Source organism: Theropithecus gelada, chromosome X (assembly GCF_003255815.1).
Source record: "Theropithecus gelada isolate Dixy chromosome X, Tgel_1.0, whole genome shotgun sequence".
Classification (NCBI taxonomy): domain Eukaryota; kingdom Metazoa; phylum Chordata; class Mammalia; order Primates; family Cercopithecidae; genus Theropithecus; species Theropithecus gelada.
This window is the reverse complement of record NC_037689.1, coordinates 12,344,958-12,364,519: the sequence shown is the minus strand read 5'-3', so window position 1 is coordinate 12,364,519 and position 19,562 is coordinate 12,344,958. Positions and strand designations below refer to the sequence as shown.

Here is a 19,562-nt window from a genome sequence, read left to right as displayed (position 1 = left end):
AAGCAAATGGGGACAAATGTTAACTTTTGGTGGGTGTAGGTGAAGGGCAAATGCATATTTATGCTATTCTTTCAACTCTTCTATAATGTATAGAAATTTTCAAAATAAAAAGTTGGGGAAAACTTTTAAGCTGCTCAGCAATGCATTGATTCTTGTGGAATAGTGAGTAGGCTGGCAGTGGTGATATTCTAGCAGGAGTTGGATGGACTGGGCCCTTATCTAAAAGCGGCCATCAGTCATCCTAAGGCAGAGTTTCTCAACTGTGGCAGTACAGACATTTTAGGCCAGGTAATTCTTTGTTATGAGAGGCTGTCCTATACCTTACAAGATGTTTGGCAGCATCTCTGGCCTGTACCCATTAGATGCCAATAAAACACCACCCCAGTTGTGGTAACCAAAAATGTTTCCAGATGTTGCCAGATGTCCCCAGGGGTGTGGGAAGGAGGCAAAATTGCTCCCAGTTGAGAACCACTGTACTGAACTAAGGGTGGTCTTATTTATTATATATTTTTTTGAGAATTCCCATGTATCTTAAATAATTTGCACCTCAGAGTCTCTCAATTTTCCTCTTTAGTTGCAATAGTCACATTTATTTTTAATATTTAATAAAGCTATTTGACTGCTTAATAAGAGAATTCATTGTTTCCCATCATGAGGATCTCCAAATCTGAATAATTCTCAGAATCATCCAGGGTGCTTTTAAAAATGTACATTTTCAGCCAGGCACGGTGGCTCACACCTGTAATTCCAGCACTTTGGGAGGCTGAGGCAGGCGGATCGCTTGAGCCTAGGAGTTCAAGACCAGCCTGGGCAACATGGCAAAACCCTGTCTCTACAAAAATTAGCTGCATGTGATGGTGTGCACCTGTAGTCCTAGCTACTTGGAGGCTGAGGTGGGAGGATCACCTGAGCCCAGGGAGGTTAAGGCTGCAGTGACCCATGATCGCTCCACTGCACTCCAGCTTGGGCAGCAGAGTGAGACCTTGTCTCAAATACATAAATACATAAACAAATTTCCCCTCCCCTCCCCTCCCCTCTCCTCTCCTCTCTTTTTTTTGACAGGGTCTCACTCTGTTGCCCAGGCTAGAGTGCAGTGATGCAGTCTTGGCTCACTGCAACCTCTGTCTCCCGGGCTCAAACAATCCTCCTGCCTCTGACTCCTGGGCTCAAGCAATCCATTCACCTCAGCCTCCCAGGTAGCTGGAACTACAGTCGTGCGCCACCATACCCAGTTAATTTTTGCATTTTTTGTAGAGACAGCATTTTGCCATGTTGCCCAGGCTAGTCTCGAACTCCTGGGCTCATGCAATTCATCCACCTCAGCCTCCCAAAGTGCTGAGATTACAGGCATAAGCCACCGAGACCAGCCAATAAACAAATTTTCTACTCCCTCCCCAGAAAGCCTAATTCAGAAATCTTTGAGATGTACCCTTGGAATATTCCTTTTTTGATAGTTCTCCAGATTAGTCAGACTTGGGTTATTTTGTTTTAGGGAATAATTCATTCAGTTATTCAACAAACATAGTAGATGAGGTCCGAGAAGTAGTAGAGAGAGAGTCAGATAATGTAGGGCCTTGTAGGCCACTGTAGAGACTTTGGCTTCTATAGTAGTCTGAGTGAGATGAGATGCTACTGGACATTTGTGGGCTTTTTTGAAATAAACTTTTTATATTGGAATGATTTTAGGTTTACAGAAAAATTGCAAAGATAGTACAGAAAGTTTCTGTATATCCCTTACCCAGCTTCCCTAAATGTTAACATAACCATAGTACATTTGTCAAAGCTAAGAAATTTACATTGGTAAAATGCTAACTTAAACTACAGACTTTATTCAAATTTTACCAGTTTTTCAACTTATGTCCTTTTTCAGTTCCAGAATTCAGTCCAAGATCCCACATTGCTTTTTGTTGCCATGTCTCCTTAATTTCCTGTGACAGATGTGACATTTCTTCAGTTTTTCCTTGTTTCTCATAATCTTGAAACTTTTGAATAGTAGCGGTCAATTATTTTGTAGAATGTTCCTCAATTTATGTTTATCTGACATTTTCCTCTGGTTAGACTAGGGTTATAGGTTTTTAGGAAGAGGAAGTGCCCTTCTCATCCATGACATCACAGGGCACATGATGTCAATATGAGGTGGTATCTGCCAGATTTCTCTGCTGTAAAGTTTCCATGTTTCCCTTTCCACTTGAAAATGAGTCACTAAGATCAACACACAATCAAGGAGAGGAGAATTAAGCTCTAACATCGGGAGACAGGAATATCCACATACATTATTTGGAATTCTGTAAGAAAGATTTGTCCTGACTGGGCGTGGTGGCTCACGCCTATAATCCCAGCACTTTGGGAGGCCGAGGCAGGAGGATCACGAGGTCAAGAGGTCAAGACCATCCTGGCCAACATGGTGAGATCCCATCTCTACTAAAAATAGATAAATTAGCTGGACATGGTGGCACACACCCATAGTCCCAGCTACTCGGGAGGCTGAGGCAGGAGAATCATTTGAACCTGGGAGGTGGAGGTTGCAGCGAGCTGAGATGCCACTGCACTCCAGCCTGGGTGACAGAGTGAGACTCTGTCTCAAAAAAAAAGAAAGAGAAAAAAAAAAGAAAAATTTGTCCCTTCTTCCCATTTATTCAGTCATTTATTTCTCATGGGTGTGTATTTTATTCTTTAAGTTATAATCCAATACTATCAAATTGTTCTGGTTTTAACCATCTGGAGCTCTTTTAGGTTGGCTTTTTTGTCCCTTTGACATGCCCCATCCTTTTGAATTTTGAACACTTCCTTACTTTCTGGCCCTACAAGATGCTCCAGGCTCATCCTGTATTTTTCCTTGCTCCAGAACTAGTATCAACCATTTCTCTAAGGAACCCTGGTTTCTTTTATTCTAGAATGATAGTTAGAAGCCAAGATCTGGGTGCTAGGTGTGTCCTTTGCTAATGGAATACCACTGGTTCTAGGCCTTTTCAACAGACAAAGGTAAAAAGTACATGTATGACTATTAACCTGTATATACACACACATCTATAATCCTGTATCTATCTATCTATTAAAATACCTCTGACCCTAATCCGGCACCACAGGGTTCATTCTAGCATCCCTTCCCTTGCTTTTTTGCGACTTCTTACTCTGAAAGTGAGAAACCTGGCTTTCATTATGTACATTTTATTCACTTATTTGTTTAACCCTAGTATAAATATAATATAGTTTTAGAATTACTAACCCATACCCCTGTGAGAAACTTATTTACCAACTAGAGTGCAGTTGGTATTGTATAGTCTTGTCTTTAGCCTTACAGTAGCCACTCAAAACAGTTTTCCAAAGTCCTGAGGTCAGCTCCTTTTTCCCTTATCCCCTTCATTGAAGTATTGGCACACATTTATAATACTGTTAGATTCATTTGTCACAAGCTGCATTCCATCCTTGGATACCATGACATCTTGGTTAATTTTTTAAAATTTGCATACAGTAACATTCATTTGGCATGAGTTTTGATGAGTGCATTAAGTCCACCACCCCGTTTATCACCCCAGTACCATAGAAAACAGTTCTCCCTAAAAATTTCCCTTGTGTGGCCCCTTTAGTCAGTCAACCACAACTCCTGGCAACTGATTTGTCTCCTATCCTTATGATTTTGTCTTTTCCAGAGTGTCCCATAAATGGAATCATACAATATGTAGCCTTTTGAGTCTGGCTTCATTTATTAAAATGCATTTGTGATTCAGCCTTCTTGCTAGGTGACTCGATAACTTGTTCCTTTTTTTTTTTCTTTTTTCTGACAAAGTGTCTCGCTCTGTTGCCCAGGCTGGAGTGCAATGGTGCGATCTTGGCTCACTGCAACCTCCGCCTCCTGGGTTCAAGCGAGTCTCCTGCCTCAGCTTCCCAAGTAGCTGGGATTACAGGTGCCTGCCACCACACCGAACTAATTTTTGTATTTTTAGTAGAGATGGAGTTTCACCATGCTGGCCAGGCTGGTCTCGAAGTCCTGACCTCAGGCGATCCACCCGCCTCAGCCTCCCAAAGTGTTGGGATTACGGGCATGAGCCACCGCTCCCAGCTAACTTGTTCCTTTTTATTGCTGAATAGTATTCCTTGTATTGATGTACCAGTTTGTTTTTCCATTCAATTATTGGACATCTTGCTTGTTTCCAGTTTTTGCCAATTATGAATAAAGACACTATAAACATTTGTGTGTTTTTTTTATTGAGGTAAAATATACATACATAATTTACCATCTTTGCCATTTATAAGTATACAGTTCAGTGGTAATAAATACATTTACATTCTCTTTTTTTCTCCACATTCCCTCTCACCCCACCGTCCCCTTTTCCAGCCTCTGATAACCACCGATCTACTCTCTATCTTCACGTGATCCACTTTTTTAGCCCCCACATATGAGTGAGAGCATGTGATATTTGTCTTTCTGTGCTTGGCTTATTTCACTTAACCTAATGGTCCCTAGTTCCACCCATGTTGTTGCAAATGACAGGATTTCATTCTTTTTATGACTTAATAATATTCCATTGTATAAATGTAACACATTTTCTTTATCTATTTATCTGTTGATGGGCCAGTTTCATATTTTGACAGTTGTGAATAGTGCTGCAGTGATCATGAGTGCAAATATCTCTTTGACATATTAATTTCCTTTCTTTTGGATCTGTACCTAGTTGTGGAATTGCTGGATCATGTTGTAGTTCTATTTTTAGTTTTTTGAGGAACCTGCATTGTGTTTAGGTTTTGGAGTGTACATAACTTTTAAAATCACTTGGGTAATGTGCTAGCATTTAGTATTGTCAGTTTTCTAATAGGTGTGTCATGGTATCTCATTGTGTTTTTTAAATCAACTTTTAATTTTGGAATAATTTTAGATTCACAGGAAAGTTGTCAAGATAGGCCAGGCGTGGTGGCTCATGCCTGTAATCCCAACACTTTGGGAGGCCGAGGCAGGAGGATTGCTTGAGCCCAGGAGTTCACCTAGGCAACATAATGAGACTTTGTCTCTACAAAAAGGAAAAAAAAAATGAGCCGAGCATGGTGTCACGTGCCTGTTGCCCCAGCTACTCTGGAGGCTGATCTCAGGAGCGAGGCAAAGATGCCCTCCATCACTATTCTGTAAGTGTTCAGTCTCACCATTAGGAATGATGTAAGGAGGCTGGGCGCGGTGGCTCATGCCTGTAATCCCAGCACTTTGGGAGGCTGAGGTGGGTGGATCACTTGAGGCCAGGAGTTTGAGACCAGCCTGGCCAACATGGTGAAACCCCATCTCTACTAAAAATACAAAAAATTAGCTGGGCGTGGTGGCACTTGCCTGTAATCCCAGCTACTCGGGAGGCTGAGGCAGGAGAATCACTTGAGCCCAGGAGGTGGAGGTTGCAGTGAGCCAAGATCGCGCCACTGCACTCCAGCCTAGGAGACAGGGCAATACTCCATCTCAAAAAAAAAAAAAAAAAAAGAATGATGTCAGTGGCTGGGTGCAGTGGCTCATGCCTGTAGTCCCAGCACTTTGGGAGGCCGAGGCAGGTGGATCACTTGAGTCCAGGAATTCGAGACCAGCGTGGGCAACAAGGCAAAGCCTCATCTCTACAAAAAAGTACAAAAATTAGCTGGGTGTATGATGGTGTGTGCCTGTGGTCCCAGCTACTTGGGAGACTGAGGTGGGAGGATCACTTGAGCCTGGGAGGCAGAGGTTGCAGTTAGCTGAGATCACACCACTGCACTCCAGCCTGGTGGGGAGTGACCTAAGGAGATCCTGTCTCAAAACAACAACAACAACAACAACAAAAAAAAAATGATTGCAGGTCTAGGCACAGTTGCTCATGCCTGTTATCCCAGCAATTTGGGAGGCCAAGGCAGGAAGATTGCTTGAAGCCAAGAGTTCAAGACCAGTCTGTACAAAATGAGACCCCCATCTCTTAAAAAAAAATTAAATTAAAATTTTAAAAGGATTTATGTCAGTTGTAAGTTCTCTCTTTCTCTCTGTCTGTCTCTCTCCCTCCCTCCCTCCCTCCTGTAGTCCCAGCACTTTGGGAGGCTGAGGCGGTGATTCTCCTGCCTCAGCCTCCCGAGTAACTGGGATTACAGGCATGCACCACCATGCCCAGCTAATTTTGTATTTTTAGTGGAGACAGGGTTTCCTGATGTTGGTCAGGCTGTTCTCAAACTCCTGACCTCAGGTGATCCGCCCGCCTCAGCCCCCCAAAGTGCTAGAATTACAGGCGTGAGCCACCACGCCCAGCCGTCAGTTGTAGGTTTTCATACATACTTTTTTTTTTTTTTTTTTTAAGGCGGAGTTTTGCTCTTATTGCCCAGGCTGGAGTGCAATGGCATGATCTCGGCTCACCGCAACCCCGGCCTCCTGGGTTCAGGTGATTCTCCTGCCTCAGCCTCCCGAGTAGCTGAGATTACAGGCATGCACCACCTTGCCCGGCTAATTTTGTATTTTTAGTAGAGACGGGGTTTCTCCATGTTGGTCAGGCTGGTCTCGAACTCCTGACCTCAGGTGATCCGCCCGCCTCGGCCTCCCAAAGTGCTGGGATTATAGGTGTGAGCCACCGTGCCTGGCCCAGGACATAACTTTGTTTAATGTGTGTTTCTGTTTAAAGATACATTATTTAGTATATACTGTTGATTCATTAACATTGAACTCACAGCCAACAGCACTAGAACTCATGCTGGAGAAAAGCTTATCTAACACATTGTCTCCCGAGGCACAGCACAGCCTTCCTCAGTTTAGGAGCCATTAGATAGCACTTCAGCACTGCGTTTGGGGGCTGTTTTATTTTATTGGAGACAGGGTCTTGCTCTGTCACCCAGGCTAGAGTGCAGTGGTGTGACCGTAGCTCGCTGTAACCTCAAACTCATGGGCTCAGGTGATCCTCCCACCTCAGACTCCCAAGGAGCTAGGACTACAGGTGCACTCTACCATGCCCAGCTATTTTTTTTTTTTTTTTTAACATAAAGGAGACAAGGTCTTGCTTTGTTGCCCAGGCTGGTCTTGAACTCCTGGGCTCTGGTGATCCACCCAACTCAGACTCCCAAAGTGCTGGGATTACAGGCATGTGCCACCACACCCAGCCCCCAGCTATTTTTCTTTAAACAATATTGTAGAGTTGGGGTCTTGCCGTGTTACCCAGGCTGATCTCGAACACCTGGCCTCAAGCAATCCTCCCTCCTCAACCTCCCAAAGTGCTGGGATTACAGGCATGAGCCACTGTGCCTGACCTAGGGGATATTTTAAACAGGCAAAATCACCAACAAAAAGCACAAAAATGTGAAAAATATGGCACTACCTAGACTTCACAAAGGACACTTTCTTATAGTACAATAGCTGAAACAAAAAGGCGGAGTGTCACCTTGTTCAACCTCAGCTGGGAGCACACACGTCAGGCAATGCAAATTTTTTGCCACTGTGCATGTCCACAAATAACCATGAAAGCACTGCAAGCATTGATTTGGGGAGTTACAAATGAATTTTAGCAAGTAGGTAAATTTGAAATGAAGGGATCTGCATATAATGAGGATTGACTATATTTGTTATTCAATGTTACAATTTTTCCTTTAAGCACTGCTTTAGGTGCATCTCACAAATTTTGATATGTTGTATTTTCATTTTTATTTAATTCAGAGTTTGGCAAAATATGGCCCACTGCGCGCTTTAATAAATGAAGTCTTATTGGAGCACAGCCACACTCATTCTTTTTTTTTCTTTCTTTTTTTTTGAGATGGAGTTTTGCTCTTGTCACCGACGCTGGAGTGCAGTGGCATACTGCAACCTCCGCCTCCCGGGTTCAAGCGATTCTCCTGCCTCAGTCTCCCGAGTAGCTGGGATTACAGGTGCCTGCCACAACGCCCGGCTAAGTTTTGTATTTTCAGTAGAGATGGGGTTTCACCATGTTGGCCAGGCTAGTCTCAAACTCCTGACATCAGGTGATCTGCCCGCTCAGCCTCCCGAAGTGCTGGGATTACAGGCATAAGCCACTGCACCTGGCCACTCATCCTTTTATCTATTATGTTATGATACACAAAGCCTGAAATATTTCCTGTCTGGCCCTTTACAGAAAAAGTATGTTGACCCCTGATTTAGTTAAAAATATTTTTTAGCCGGGCGCGGTGGCTCAAGCCTGTAATCCCAGCACTTTGGGAGGCCGAGACGGGCGGATCACAAGGTCAGGAGATCGAGACCATCCTGGCTAACACGGTGAAACCCTGTCTCTACTAAAAAATACAAAAAACTAGCCGGGCGAGGTGGCGGGCGCCTGTAGTCCCAGCTACTCGGGAGGCTGAGGCAGGAGAATGGCGTGAACCCGGGAGGCGGAGCTTGCAGTGAGCTGAGATCCGGCCACTGCACTCCAGCCCGGGCGACAGAGCAAGACTCCGTCTCAAAAAAAAAAAAAAAAAAAAAAAAAAAAAAAATATTTTTTAGTGATCCACAGATTATTTAGAAGTATAATTGTTTAATTTCCAAACATTTGGGGACTGTCCAGGTATATTTCTATTATTGATTTCTAAATCCTGTTATGGTCCAAGAATGCGCATTTCTATGATTTCTGTTTTCTTTATTAAAATGTGTTTTATGGCACAATATGGCTTATCTTGGTGAATAGTCTATGTGCATCTGAGAAGAATGTGTAATCTGCTGTTGCTTGGTTGAATTTTCTATAAATGTCCACTAGGTCAAGTTGGTTGATAGTGCTATTCAGGTTATTTGTATCCTTGCTGATTTTCTGCCTACTTGTTCCATAAATCAATGAGAGAGGAGTGTTGAAGTCTCCAACTGTAATTGTGGATTTGTCTGTTCTCTTTTCAGATCCTATCAGGTTTTGTCTCATGTATTTTGAAGCTCTGTTATTATGTGCATACACATTTAGGATTGTTATATCTTCTTGGAGAATCTTTCATTATTATGTGATGTCCCTCATTTTTTTTTAAGAGAGGGGTTCTTGCTCTGTCACGCAGTCTGGGGTACAGTGGTGCAGTCATAGCTCACTGCAGCCTCAAACTCCTAGGGCCCAAGTAATCCTCCCACCTAGGCCCCCTGAGTAGCTGGGATTACAGACACAAGTCACCATGTCCGACTCCGATGTCTTCCTTTATCTCTAATAGTTTTCCTTGTTCTGAAATCTACTTCATCTCAAATTAATATAGCTACTCTAGCTTTCATTTGGTTAGTGTTTCATTGTAAAGATTTATCTCTTTTCTTTTAGCTTATCAAGGCTGTATATTTAAAATGAGTTTTTGTAGACAGCATGTAGTTGGTTTTTGCTTTTTAATCCAGTCTGTCAGTCTCTTTTAACTGCCATATTTAGACCATTCACATTGAAAGGGATTATTGATACAGTTGGATCAAAATCTCTCATCTTGCTAGCTGATTTCTACTTCATTTGTTCTTTTTTTCTTATTACCTCTTTTTCTTTTTAGCAATTTTATAATTCCACTTAATTTCCTTTAATGACTTATACCTCTTCTTCAAAAACTTACTTAATGGTTATGTTGGGTTTTACAGCAAAATATTTTTAAATAATTTGAGTCTACCTTCTAATATTACACAACTTCACCTGTCATCTAAGGACCTGATAACATTATATTCTTAATTCTTCTTTCTCATCCCTGTGTCATTATTGTAATATATTACTGTTGTATATGCTATAAACACCTAATACATTGTTAATGTTATTGCTTTGAACTGTTTTTTTGTTTGTGTGTGTGTTTGTTTGTTTTTGAGACAGGATCTCACTTTGATGCCCAGGCTGGAGTGCAGTGGCTTGATCTCGGCTCACTGCAGCCTCAACCTCCACAGCTAACATGATTCTCCTACCTCAGTCTCCCGAGTAGCTGGGACTACAGACATGCGCTACTACGCCTGGCTAATTTTTGTATTTTTTTGTAGAGATGGGGCTTTGCCATGTTGCCTAGGCTGGTCTTGAACTCCTGGGCTAAAGCAATCTGCCTGCCTCAGCCTCTCAAAGTGCTAGGAATACAGGGGTGAGCCACTGTGCCTGGCCTGAACTGTCACTTATTTTTAGAGCAATTAAAAATAAAAATATAGATCATACTTTATAGGCAGTTTTAGAGCAGAGGAATGTCATGGTCCTTTTAAAATGTAAATCCTGTCACTGGTTGCTTTAATGGGGAAGCAAAGAGACCAGCTAGGAGGCTGCTGCAGTAATCTAATTGAGACATAGTGGCTTGTTCCAAGGTCATGTTAGATAACTCAGAAGGGTTCACTAGATAAGACATCCAGAAATCCTTTTTGTCTGCTTCAGAGTCTCACAATTTTTCATGACAGCTGAAATATTTAGATCTAAAGCTACCACGAACTATCTGAATAAGATGTTCATATTAAAACACTAAAAACATGACCAGTAATCCTTGATGACCTCATAGTTCAGTTAGAAATAATCACAGTAATTGGCATCATCATTAGATAGAGGGACAAATAGTAGTGTTTAACAAGTGCATTGTCAACATTTTAATTTTTAAAAAATTTACTTTGGGAGGCTGAGATGGGCGGATCACGAGGTCAGGAGATCGAGACCATCCTGGCTAACACAGTGAAACCCCGTCTCTACTAAAAAATACAAAAAATAGCCGGGCGAAGTGGCGGGCGCCTGTAGTCCCAGCTACTTGGGAGGCTGAAGCAGGAGAATGGCGCAAACCCGGGAGGCGGAGCTTGCAGTGAGCTGAGATCCGGCCACTGCACTCCAGCCTGGGCGACAGTGCGAGACTCCGTCTCAAAAAAATAAAATAAAATAAAAAATTTAGTAGTGCTTAGTAAGTGCATTGTCAACATTGTAGGTTTTTAAGGGTTTTTGTTCGTTTAATACATATGAAAAGAATGCATAAACAAAGAATTGAGACATGAGAAAGCATTGGTTCAACACTAATGAAGCTACAATAATTAGGATTTGGAAAGGTGGAAAAGATTGCCTAAACATTTTTAAAAATTGGAAACTGCAACCAAAATAAGCTGATAAAAATCCCTATTAACACTTATGAATAGTCTTCAGACTCTTCCCATGATTTTTATTAAACTAGAGAGCCTCACCTGGCTGCTCTAGGATTCTTCATATGCAAAACAGAAATAAGGGGATTCCCCTGACAGTTCCCCATGTTGTTCTTTTCCCCACCCCCACCCGACCCTGAGCTTCTTAATGAAGCAGGCCTCCATCCTCCTAACTTGAGAGGATGTGAATCATTCCACAGATGTCTGTCTTCTAGCACCACCCCTCATATTTCCTCTACATACCAGGTCTTCAGTTGTGTTCCAGGAACACCATATACTACTGAGTTGCAAATCTATGTCAAGCATATAAGACAAACATTTAGTCTTTTTAAATTTAAGATTATCCACACGTTAATCAAAACGAATGCATTTGTCCACTTTTTTGTTGGAAAATTATTAGGTCATTTATTGGAATTTATCATATTCTAGTCAAAGAATATCAATCAAGTTATATACCTGAGTAATTCTACCAAGATTTTATTTCTAAATTCTAGATTACATGTTCTTTATAGAAAGACTGTAACTTTTAATAATAAATGTCTAACTGAAATACACACACACACAGTATTTCCTTGTAGTGATGAAACCATATTCTACCTTAATTCAACTTTCTACCTTGCAAAACTGGAAACCCTACATTTATTATCAACTTTTTCTTTTTAGTTCAATATTTATTAGGTTTAAAGTACTTTTTAAACTCTCTTTGCAAATTTCTGAATGTACTAAAAGTAGAGAGTACAGTGACCCCCATGTGTACCCATCACCCAGTTTCATCAACTTCTTGCCATACTTAAAAAAAACTCATTGTTTGCTAAAACATTTTAATCAAATTGATTCATCCTGTCATTTCATCCCTAAATATTTCATTATCTTAAAAATGTTTTTTTAACTACAGTGCATTATCACATCTAACAGAATTAACAGTAATTCCTTAATATCCTCTAATGCTCAGTCCATATGCAAATTTACCTACTTACTAAAATAATTCTTTGTGTTTTTACGGTTGTGATCCAGATCTAAAATAGACCCACTTACTGTATTTGTTTTTTTTTTTTTTATCGTCTATCACTCTTAATCAAAAACAGGTGCTCCCCCTCTACTTATTTCTTGCCTTTGTCTTGGGAAAGAAGCTTAGTCAATTATCTTATAGTATTCATGAGGTTGTTTAATTCGTTCCTCCATATTTCTTGTAGATTAGAAGTTAGATCAAAGCCTTGTTTACATTCAGGTTTAGCTATGTTTTAATTTTAATTTTTTTTTTTTTTTTTTTTTTTGCCAGGAACACATAGATGGCACCGTTTCCTATTGCATTAATTGAGAAGGCACATAATGTTTGATTGTTGTACTTTTAGGGATACTAAGATTTAATGGTTGGGTTTACACGGTGACGACGTTATCTTTTTATTGTAGAGTTTCCTGCAGTCTTCTCTGTGGGATGCTAAAACCATTGATGATTGTTGCCTGAACCAATTATTTTAATAGGTGTTGCAAAATGACTGTTTTCTGTATTTTCTTTTCTTTTCTTTTCTTTTGGCAAACTTACTTTCTAATCTTGTCACTACCTCTGCATTTATTAACAGATGTTAACAACTCCTTGTATATCAGAGCTGTTTGGTTAACTTGAAATATGCTTTATGTCAGAAAAGCAGAATAAATAAAGAGAAAAATAAGCATCAATTTTCAGAGTAGTGAATTGGTGCCCTAGCAACCGCCATTGGTATACAGTGAATTTTGTTTCTCTCTTCTTTTTTTATTTTCCTTAAAAACATCTGGTAGTAAGGAGGATCTCTCTAAGTATCATTATGAACTCATGACTTTTTATATATTAATACATTTTAATAAATTAAAGTCATTATTCCTTCTGTCTCACTATGTCTCATCTTTGGCCATTGGGAGCTCCTTCAGGCTGGCTTCTGTCTCCTTTTGATATAACCCCACTGGCCTTTGATAGCTTCTTTACTTTTTGGCTGAAGAAAATATTCCACATTGATCTTAATCCATTTCTTGCCCTAGACATGGAATCATCTATTTTTCTAAGATTAGTTATTTTTAGTGGGGAATGATATTTAGAAATACATGTTAGGTGCTGTGTATTACGGGGTTGTCATTTCTTTTAAGCTTTTTCAGTGGACATAGCTGGAAACTATGTATTTTTAAAAAGGAAAAGATCATGAGTTTACATTGATATTTCTAAATTAAAAATTAAGATTTTAAGCTTTTCTTTTGCAAGGTTAGATGTTTTATTACAATATGTTCTTGAACTCCTGGCCAGGGGTGAAGGCAAGAGGATTGCTTGAGGCCAGGAGTTTGAGACCAGACTGAGCAACATAGTGAGACCCCATATCTTTTTGTTTGTTTGTTTGTTTTGGAGACATGGTCTCACTCTGTTGTCCAGGCTAGAGTGCAGTGGTGTGATCATGGCTTGCTGTAACCTCAAACTCCTGGGCTCAAGTATCTTTCCATCTCAGTCTCTCGAGTAGCTGGGACTACAGGCCTGCAACCCTGCACCCAGCTAATTTTTTTATTTTTTGTAGAGATGGGGTCTTGCTTTGTTGCCTAGGCTGGTCTTGAACTCCAGGGCTTGTGATCCTCCTGCCTTGGCTTCCCAAAATGCTAGGATTACAGGCATGAACCACCGTGCCCAGCCGTGAGACTATCTCTCTAAAAAAATTTTTAATAAATTTGTAATGAAGTATACAGGAGGATGTGCATAAATTATATGCAAATACTATACCATTTTATTAATATATAAGGGATTTGAGCAACCAGTGGAACCAATCCTATGCAGATACCTAGGGACCACTATATCCTGCCTTATGTGTATTTGTTGCCTGTATTATATCACAAGCCTTCAAGGAAAAAAAAAATTACAAGCCTTCAGTTATCTTGATGCCCAATGTAGTGTAATCTTTTCTTTCTCATTCTTGTACCTTGTACTGCAGCACACAGTTACATTCAATTTAATGTTTCATATTCATTCACTCTAGTATTTCATTACTTAGTACTTTGTTCTATGTTGGTTTGTATTTGCTTAATGGGTTTATGTCTTCTTTCAATACATTTGTAATTTCCTGGAGATCAAGACTTTTCCATCACTGTAGGAGGTTTTTAATGTTTTCAAATTAATGTATGAGAAAGGAGGCACAAATATTATATTAAAAGGATTAAAAAATAAAAACTTTGTCTATGTTTCTAGAATGTAGCTTTGAAGACACACACTCAAGGAAAATACTTTCAGATAGTCATTACTTTTTGGTGCCTGACCTCAATTCTTATTTGGTTTAGCTTCATTATTGGTGGCCTAGAACTTGGCTGGTAAGTAGGAGAGTTGGAAGCAAGGCTGGCTGCCTGGCAAAACCTACTTATGTTGACTTGGATTGCTTTTGATCTTATTTGCTATTTTATCAACTATTTTTATACTCCTAAATGAGTAGAATTTCTGTGGTTTTTATAGAAGAATGAGAACCAGAAAAGCCAGACTATTTACAACACTTTAAAAATGTGACACTAGTCCTATAATAGTACTGAAGCTACTTGTTATGAGACTGTGTTAATTTGTTTTATGATTAGCGTAGGAAGAAGCAGCTGAGGTGATATGTCCCATCTGTCTGCTTTCATCTTCCTTCCCTTTCACCCTCAAAGAAGATGCTGGAGATTCTTCAGGGAAGGATAAAAAGGTTAAATTTAGAATTTATTTGTATTTATGTTAAGAAAATGTTTCTTGGGTTTGCTTATAGGTCCTGTTATTGCCTTGGAGTTTAATGGAGATGGTGCTGTAGAAGGATGTCAACTTATTGTAAACGAGATATTCAATGGGACCAAGGTACAAGATTTTATTGACTGTATTTCAATCTAACCTTTCATTTCATCTCCTGTTCCTTACAGTCAAATAATACTTTAATACTTTTGTCCCTAATGTTGCTTGGAATTTTTGTTTTGTGTGTGTATTTTTTTAAAAAACAGATCATGATTTTTAGAACCTTTCATAAATAATTGGGAACTAAGCTGTGATTTTTTTTCTTGCCAAACTAAAACTTTAATTGTCTAAAATAATTTAAAAATAAGAATCTATTTATTAAAAACCTTCTATAGTATATAAGTTTCTAAAGTAAAAAGTCTCATCAAATGTCTTTTCAAGTCTTTGCATTTTTAAAAATACTGATTCGTTGAAAATATTTTATTTCTAAGATTATAGTCTTTAGATGGATGATCCTGTTGCCCAGGGTTCATTTTTACTTGATTCAGTAATGCTTCACCAAAAATTGAACTTCAGGTATATATAGAAATCATCACATGTAGGCATTTTCTAAATATATTGATGAAGTTGCTGTATCTAAGAATTTCAGACATAAATAAATTTAAAACCAAACATAGATTACATTAGCAAATCCATAATTGACTACTTTTTGATAAATACCTTGGAGGACATTTTGGTTTTGCCATCTGATTTGGCTTATGATTCCTTGCATTTACAAAAATTAAAGTACTTTGTCTTTGATCTCATTTTATCCTCACAGTAGTACTAAGGGAGAGGGAAAATACCAGATTGAATAGAAAAGGAAACTGAGAGATAAAATGGTTATAATTTGGACTTTTAGAGCTGAATGATTTAGAGATTATCTAATCCAGCTTTCTCATTTTACAGGTGTAGTTACTGAGCCCACAGAGGTTTATTAAATTGTCAGCATCATACGCTAGTTTATGATAAAGCTAGAATAGAACCCCCATCTGCTCTAATTCCTTGCTGACATTTGTAAAAGCTACTTTAGAAGGGTTTTATTGAGTATTGCTTCATTGATGTTTAGCAAATAGCTTATTTCAAAATAGTAGGCTGGGTGTGGTGGCTCACACCTGTAATCCCAGCACTTTGGGAGGCTGAAGCAGGAAGACTGCTTGAGCCCAGGAGTTCAAGACCAGTCTGGGCAACATAGTGAGACTCTACAAAAAGTAAAACAAACAAACAAACAAACAAACAAAACAACTAACTAGGTGTGGTGGTGCACACCTGTAGTCCCAGTTACTTGGGAGGCTGAGGCAGGAGAATCACTTGAGTCCAGAAGTCTAGCTGCAGTGAGCCACTGCACTCCAGCCTGGGCAACAGAGCAAAACTCTGTCTCAAAAATAAAATTAAATTAAATTAAAATAAAATAAAAAATAGTAATATATCTTTAGCAGCTTTGAAAGGGATAATCTCAAGTTTTGCTGCTCAGACTACTGAGATTATTATTAGAAAACAGAAGAAACAAGGATTTTTTTAAGTGACTCTTATTCAGTAGCTTTCATAATATTGAGTGTTGTAAAAGTCCAGATGTAATAAAATACAACTCAAGTATTATGAAAGCAGAGACCTTAATTATATAAGTGCTTCCAAAAGAGCTTAATTTACATTATAGCTATTCAAACCGTATTACATGAATTCTAAAGAAAATCTACAGATTAAATATTGTCATTATAAATGATGTACTTGAACTTCTTTTGAATAATTAGCTTGGGACTTTGTTCCGTGGAGAACATGGGCTTTGGCATTCTGAAGTACTTGGTACTTATTTTTTTTTTTTAATTTTCTATTTAAAATAGATGTTTGTATCAGAAAGCAAGGAGACGGCATCTGGAGATGTAGACAGCTTCTACAACTTTGCTGATATACAGATCGGAATATGAAGTGCAATGTGGAACCAGGACTTGGTATTAAGCCTTTCCCAACTTGTGAATATAGAATTTGATAATATACTTTTGTGTATTAGCAATGGTTTTTACTAATGCTAAAACTGTTAAAGTTTATTTTTTAATAAATTGTTGACTATTACATCATTTACTTGAGATTCAAAAATAATTCATTTTAAATTAAGTAGTTTTAATCAGCTTAAAAGCTATTTAACCCACTTTAATAAGCTTGCAGTTTTGCTTCTCCACATATGATATTCTTATTAGAAAATAGAAGTAGCTAACAGTTTATTATTTTAATCCTATTTAAATGTTCTTTCAAATCTCTAATAATGTAAACTTTCCTCAGTGCTCCATGATACTTTTTTTTTAAGACTACATTTCATTGCTTATTTTACCTTTTTCAATTTAGAGGGATTTGTTACTAGTTGATGAATTAGAATGAACCTATGCACATTTTTATGTACACATATCCAGTTATATAATTGCTTCCTAGTTGCATTATATGGCAAATGAGATTTTGTACATAGAGTTGACATGAGACTTTGTAAATTGAATTTTTTAAAGAAATAGGCATTTGATAACCAGCTTGGCAAGTAACTCTACTAACAGATGTTGGTATAGCTATTTAAAGACTACTTTGTACGTAGTATGATTATTTGAATAAATTCCACATTGTTTAGTTTTTTAACGCAACTGCTATATGACTCTTCTGCTTCCTGGTAAGAAAAGGTATATGCAATACTAAAACTATAGAAGCCCAATCACCAGCAGTTTTTAAAAAGGTGATAACTTGTATTAGCTCTTGCGGGCTATCAAGAGAATTAGAACAAAACCTTGTGACTTTTAGGTAAGAAATAGGCATGATGATAAGCTATGCAGATTATTAAAAAGCTTGATACATTTAGTTTTTCATTAGATATGCCATTCATATCAGGTAATGTTCAAGTATGATAAAATTATTTTGGTTGCTTTAAAGCACTGTTTCCCAAATCTACCTGATCATAATAATTTACTAGGAAGCAGAGGAGAGCTACTTGTTTAAAAATCCACATTCCTGGACCCAGTCCTCAGATGCACGGATTCAGTCTTCAGGGGAAACTGTTTTAAGCGGTATGTTGTAATCTAAAGTAATTGGTTCAGGAGGTGTCAATAGGTTGAACTTGTGAGAAGGCGCTGAATCTGCCATCCGCATCACATATAGCAGCTATTATGAAATCAGCTTTCATAGGCCTATTTTTAAAAGGAATCTGAAATTTAATTCTATTTTGATAAAACAAAGACTGCAAATAACCACTTATAAACATTCCTATGATTGTTACTAAAATGTATTTTCATGTTTAAAATGTTTTTGGATATTTTTGGGTTAATAACTACTACATTGAATTGCATGTTAAGGTGCAAAAATAATACATTAAAAGATTTTCACTTTAAATTAATTAGTAATATTGAGCGCTCACCCTGTGCGTGGCCTTGTGCTAACCATTAGCACTGCATCATTTCAATTCTTTTATAAGGGCATTCAATACTACAAAATCAATATGATTTCATAAGGTGCAAATAAAAGTTGGTGACAGATTTAATATAATTTTGATCACAATTTACAAATGATCTTTGCAAATAGTGGTCAGAGGGCATTAGTTTTTCCCTTAGTTAAGCTAAATTAAAGGGACTCCATCCTGTTATGATTATTATTATTATTATTTTGAGATGGAGTTTCACTCTTGTTGCCCAGGCTGGAGTGCAATGGCGTGATCTCGGTTCACCACAACATCTGCCTCCTGGGTTCAAGCTATTCTCCTGCCTCAGCCTCCTGAGTAGCTGGGAATACAGGCATGTGCCACTATGCCTGGCTAATTTTTGTATTTTTAGTTGAGATGGGGTTTCTCCATGTTGGTCAGGCTGGTCTCGAACTCCTGACCTCAGGTGATCCGCCCACCTCAGCCTCACAAAGTGCTGGGATTACAGGTGTGAGCTGCTGCGCCTGGCCATGATGATATTTATTAAACACCATTATTCACATTTAAAATAATAACAATACTTTTTGTTTTTCAAAAATAAAATGCAATGTTATATAAAGCTATAAACTGAGTTCTTTATGATATTTGAGCAACAACAACTCAGGAATATAACATATAAGGGAGATGTTAATTTAAAATTTTCCACTAAACTTACTATCTATTAACCAAAGCTTAAAATTTTGTATTCTTCAGTTAGATAAGACCTTTTACCCATTTAATTTGTCTTTAAGGACAGTCATTTGGCTTCTGAATGTTTGAAACAATTTTAAAAAATAAGTAGTGCTATGGTGGTTATAATTCTAACCTTCGATAGTAATCAGAATGTATTACATTTCATTTCTGAATAGCTTTTGAATTTATTAAAAATTATTAACAATGAAAAATTGGTAATTTTATGTTTAAATATTATATTAGCTTATTTCTCTTGCATTAATAGTACTGCTGTTTTTGTTTTGCTTCTTTATATTTATGTCTAGCTTTTATATGTAATTTATCTAGTTTATAAAATGTGATTTGTAATAAATGTTAAAATGAAAATGACTGCAATGGTTTGGATATGGTCTGTTTGTCCCCACCAAAGCTCATGTTGAAATTTGATCCCCAGTGTGGCAGTGTTGGGAGATGGGGCCTAGTGGGAGGTGTTTGAATTATGCAGCCCAATCCCTCCTGAATGGCTTGGTCCTGTCTCTAGAGAGACTGGATTAGCTCCCATGAGAGTGAGTTGTTATAAAGCAGGGTTATAAAGCCCTCAGGGTTTCCTTCTGTTTGCTAATGTCCACTTCCCCATTAACCTTCTCCACAATGTTGTGATGTAGCACAAAAGCCTTCACCAGAAGCCAGAGCCATGCCCTTGAACCTCTCAGCCTACA

General features: G+C 38.4%; 1 protein-coding gene across 1 annotated transcript in view; it reads left to right on the top strand.

Moving 5' to 3' along the window:
- RP2 (RP2, ARL3 GTPase activating protein) overlaps nucleotides 1–19,230 on the top strand; it is a 36,467-nt gene extending 17,237 nt beyond the window's left edge. Inside the window, exons 4-5 of the mRNA XM_025372705.1 lie at nucleotides 14,746–14,831; nucleotides 16,586–19,230. Of these exons, the coding sequence (XP_025228490.1) occupies nucleotides 14,746–14,831; nucleotides 16,586–16,669 (170 nt within the window). The 3' untranslated portion in view covers nucleotides 16,670–19,230. The remainder of the gene's footprint in view (nucleotides 1–14,745; nucleotides 14,832–16,585) is intronic.
- Nucleotides 19,231–19,562: the final 332 nt, after the last annotated feature.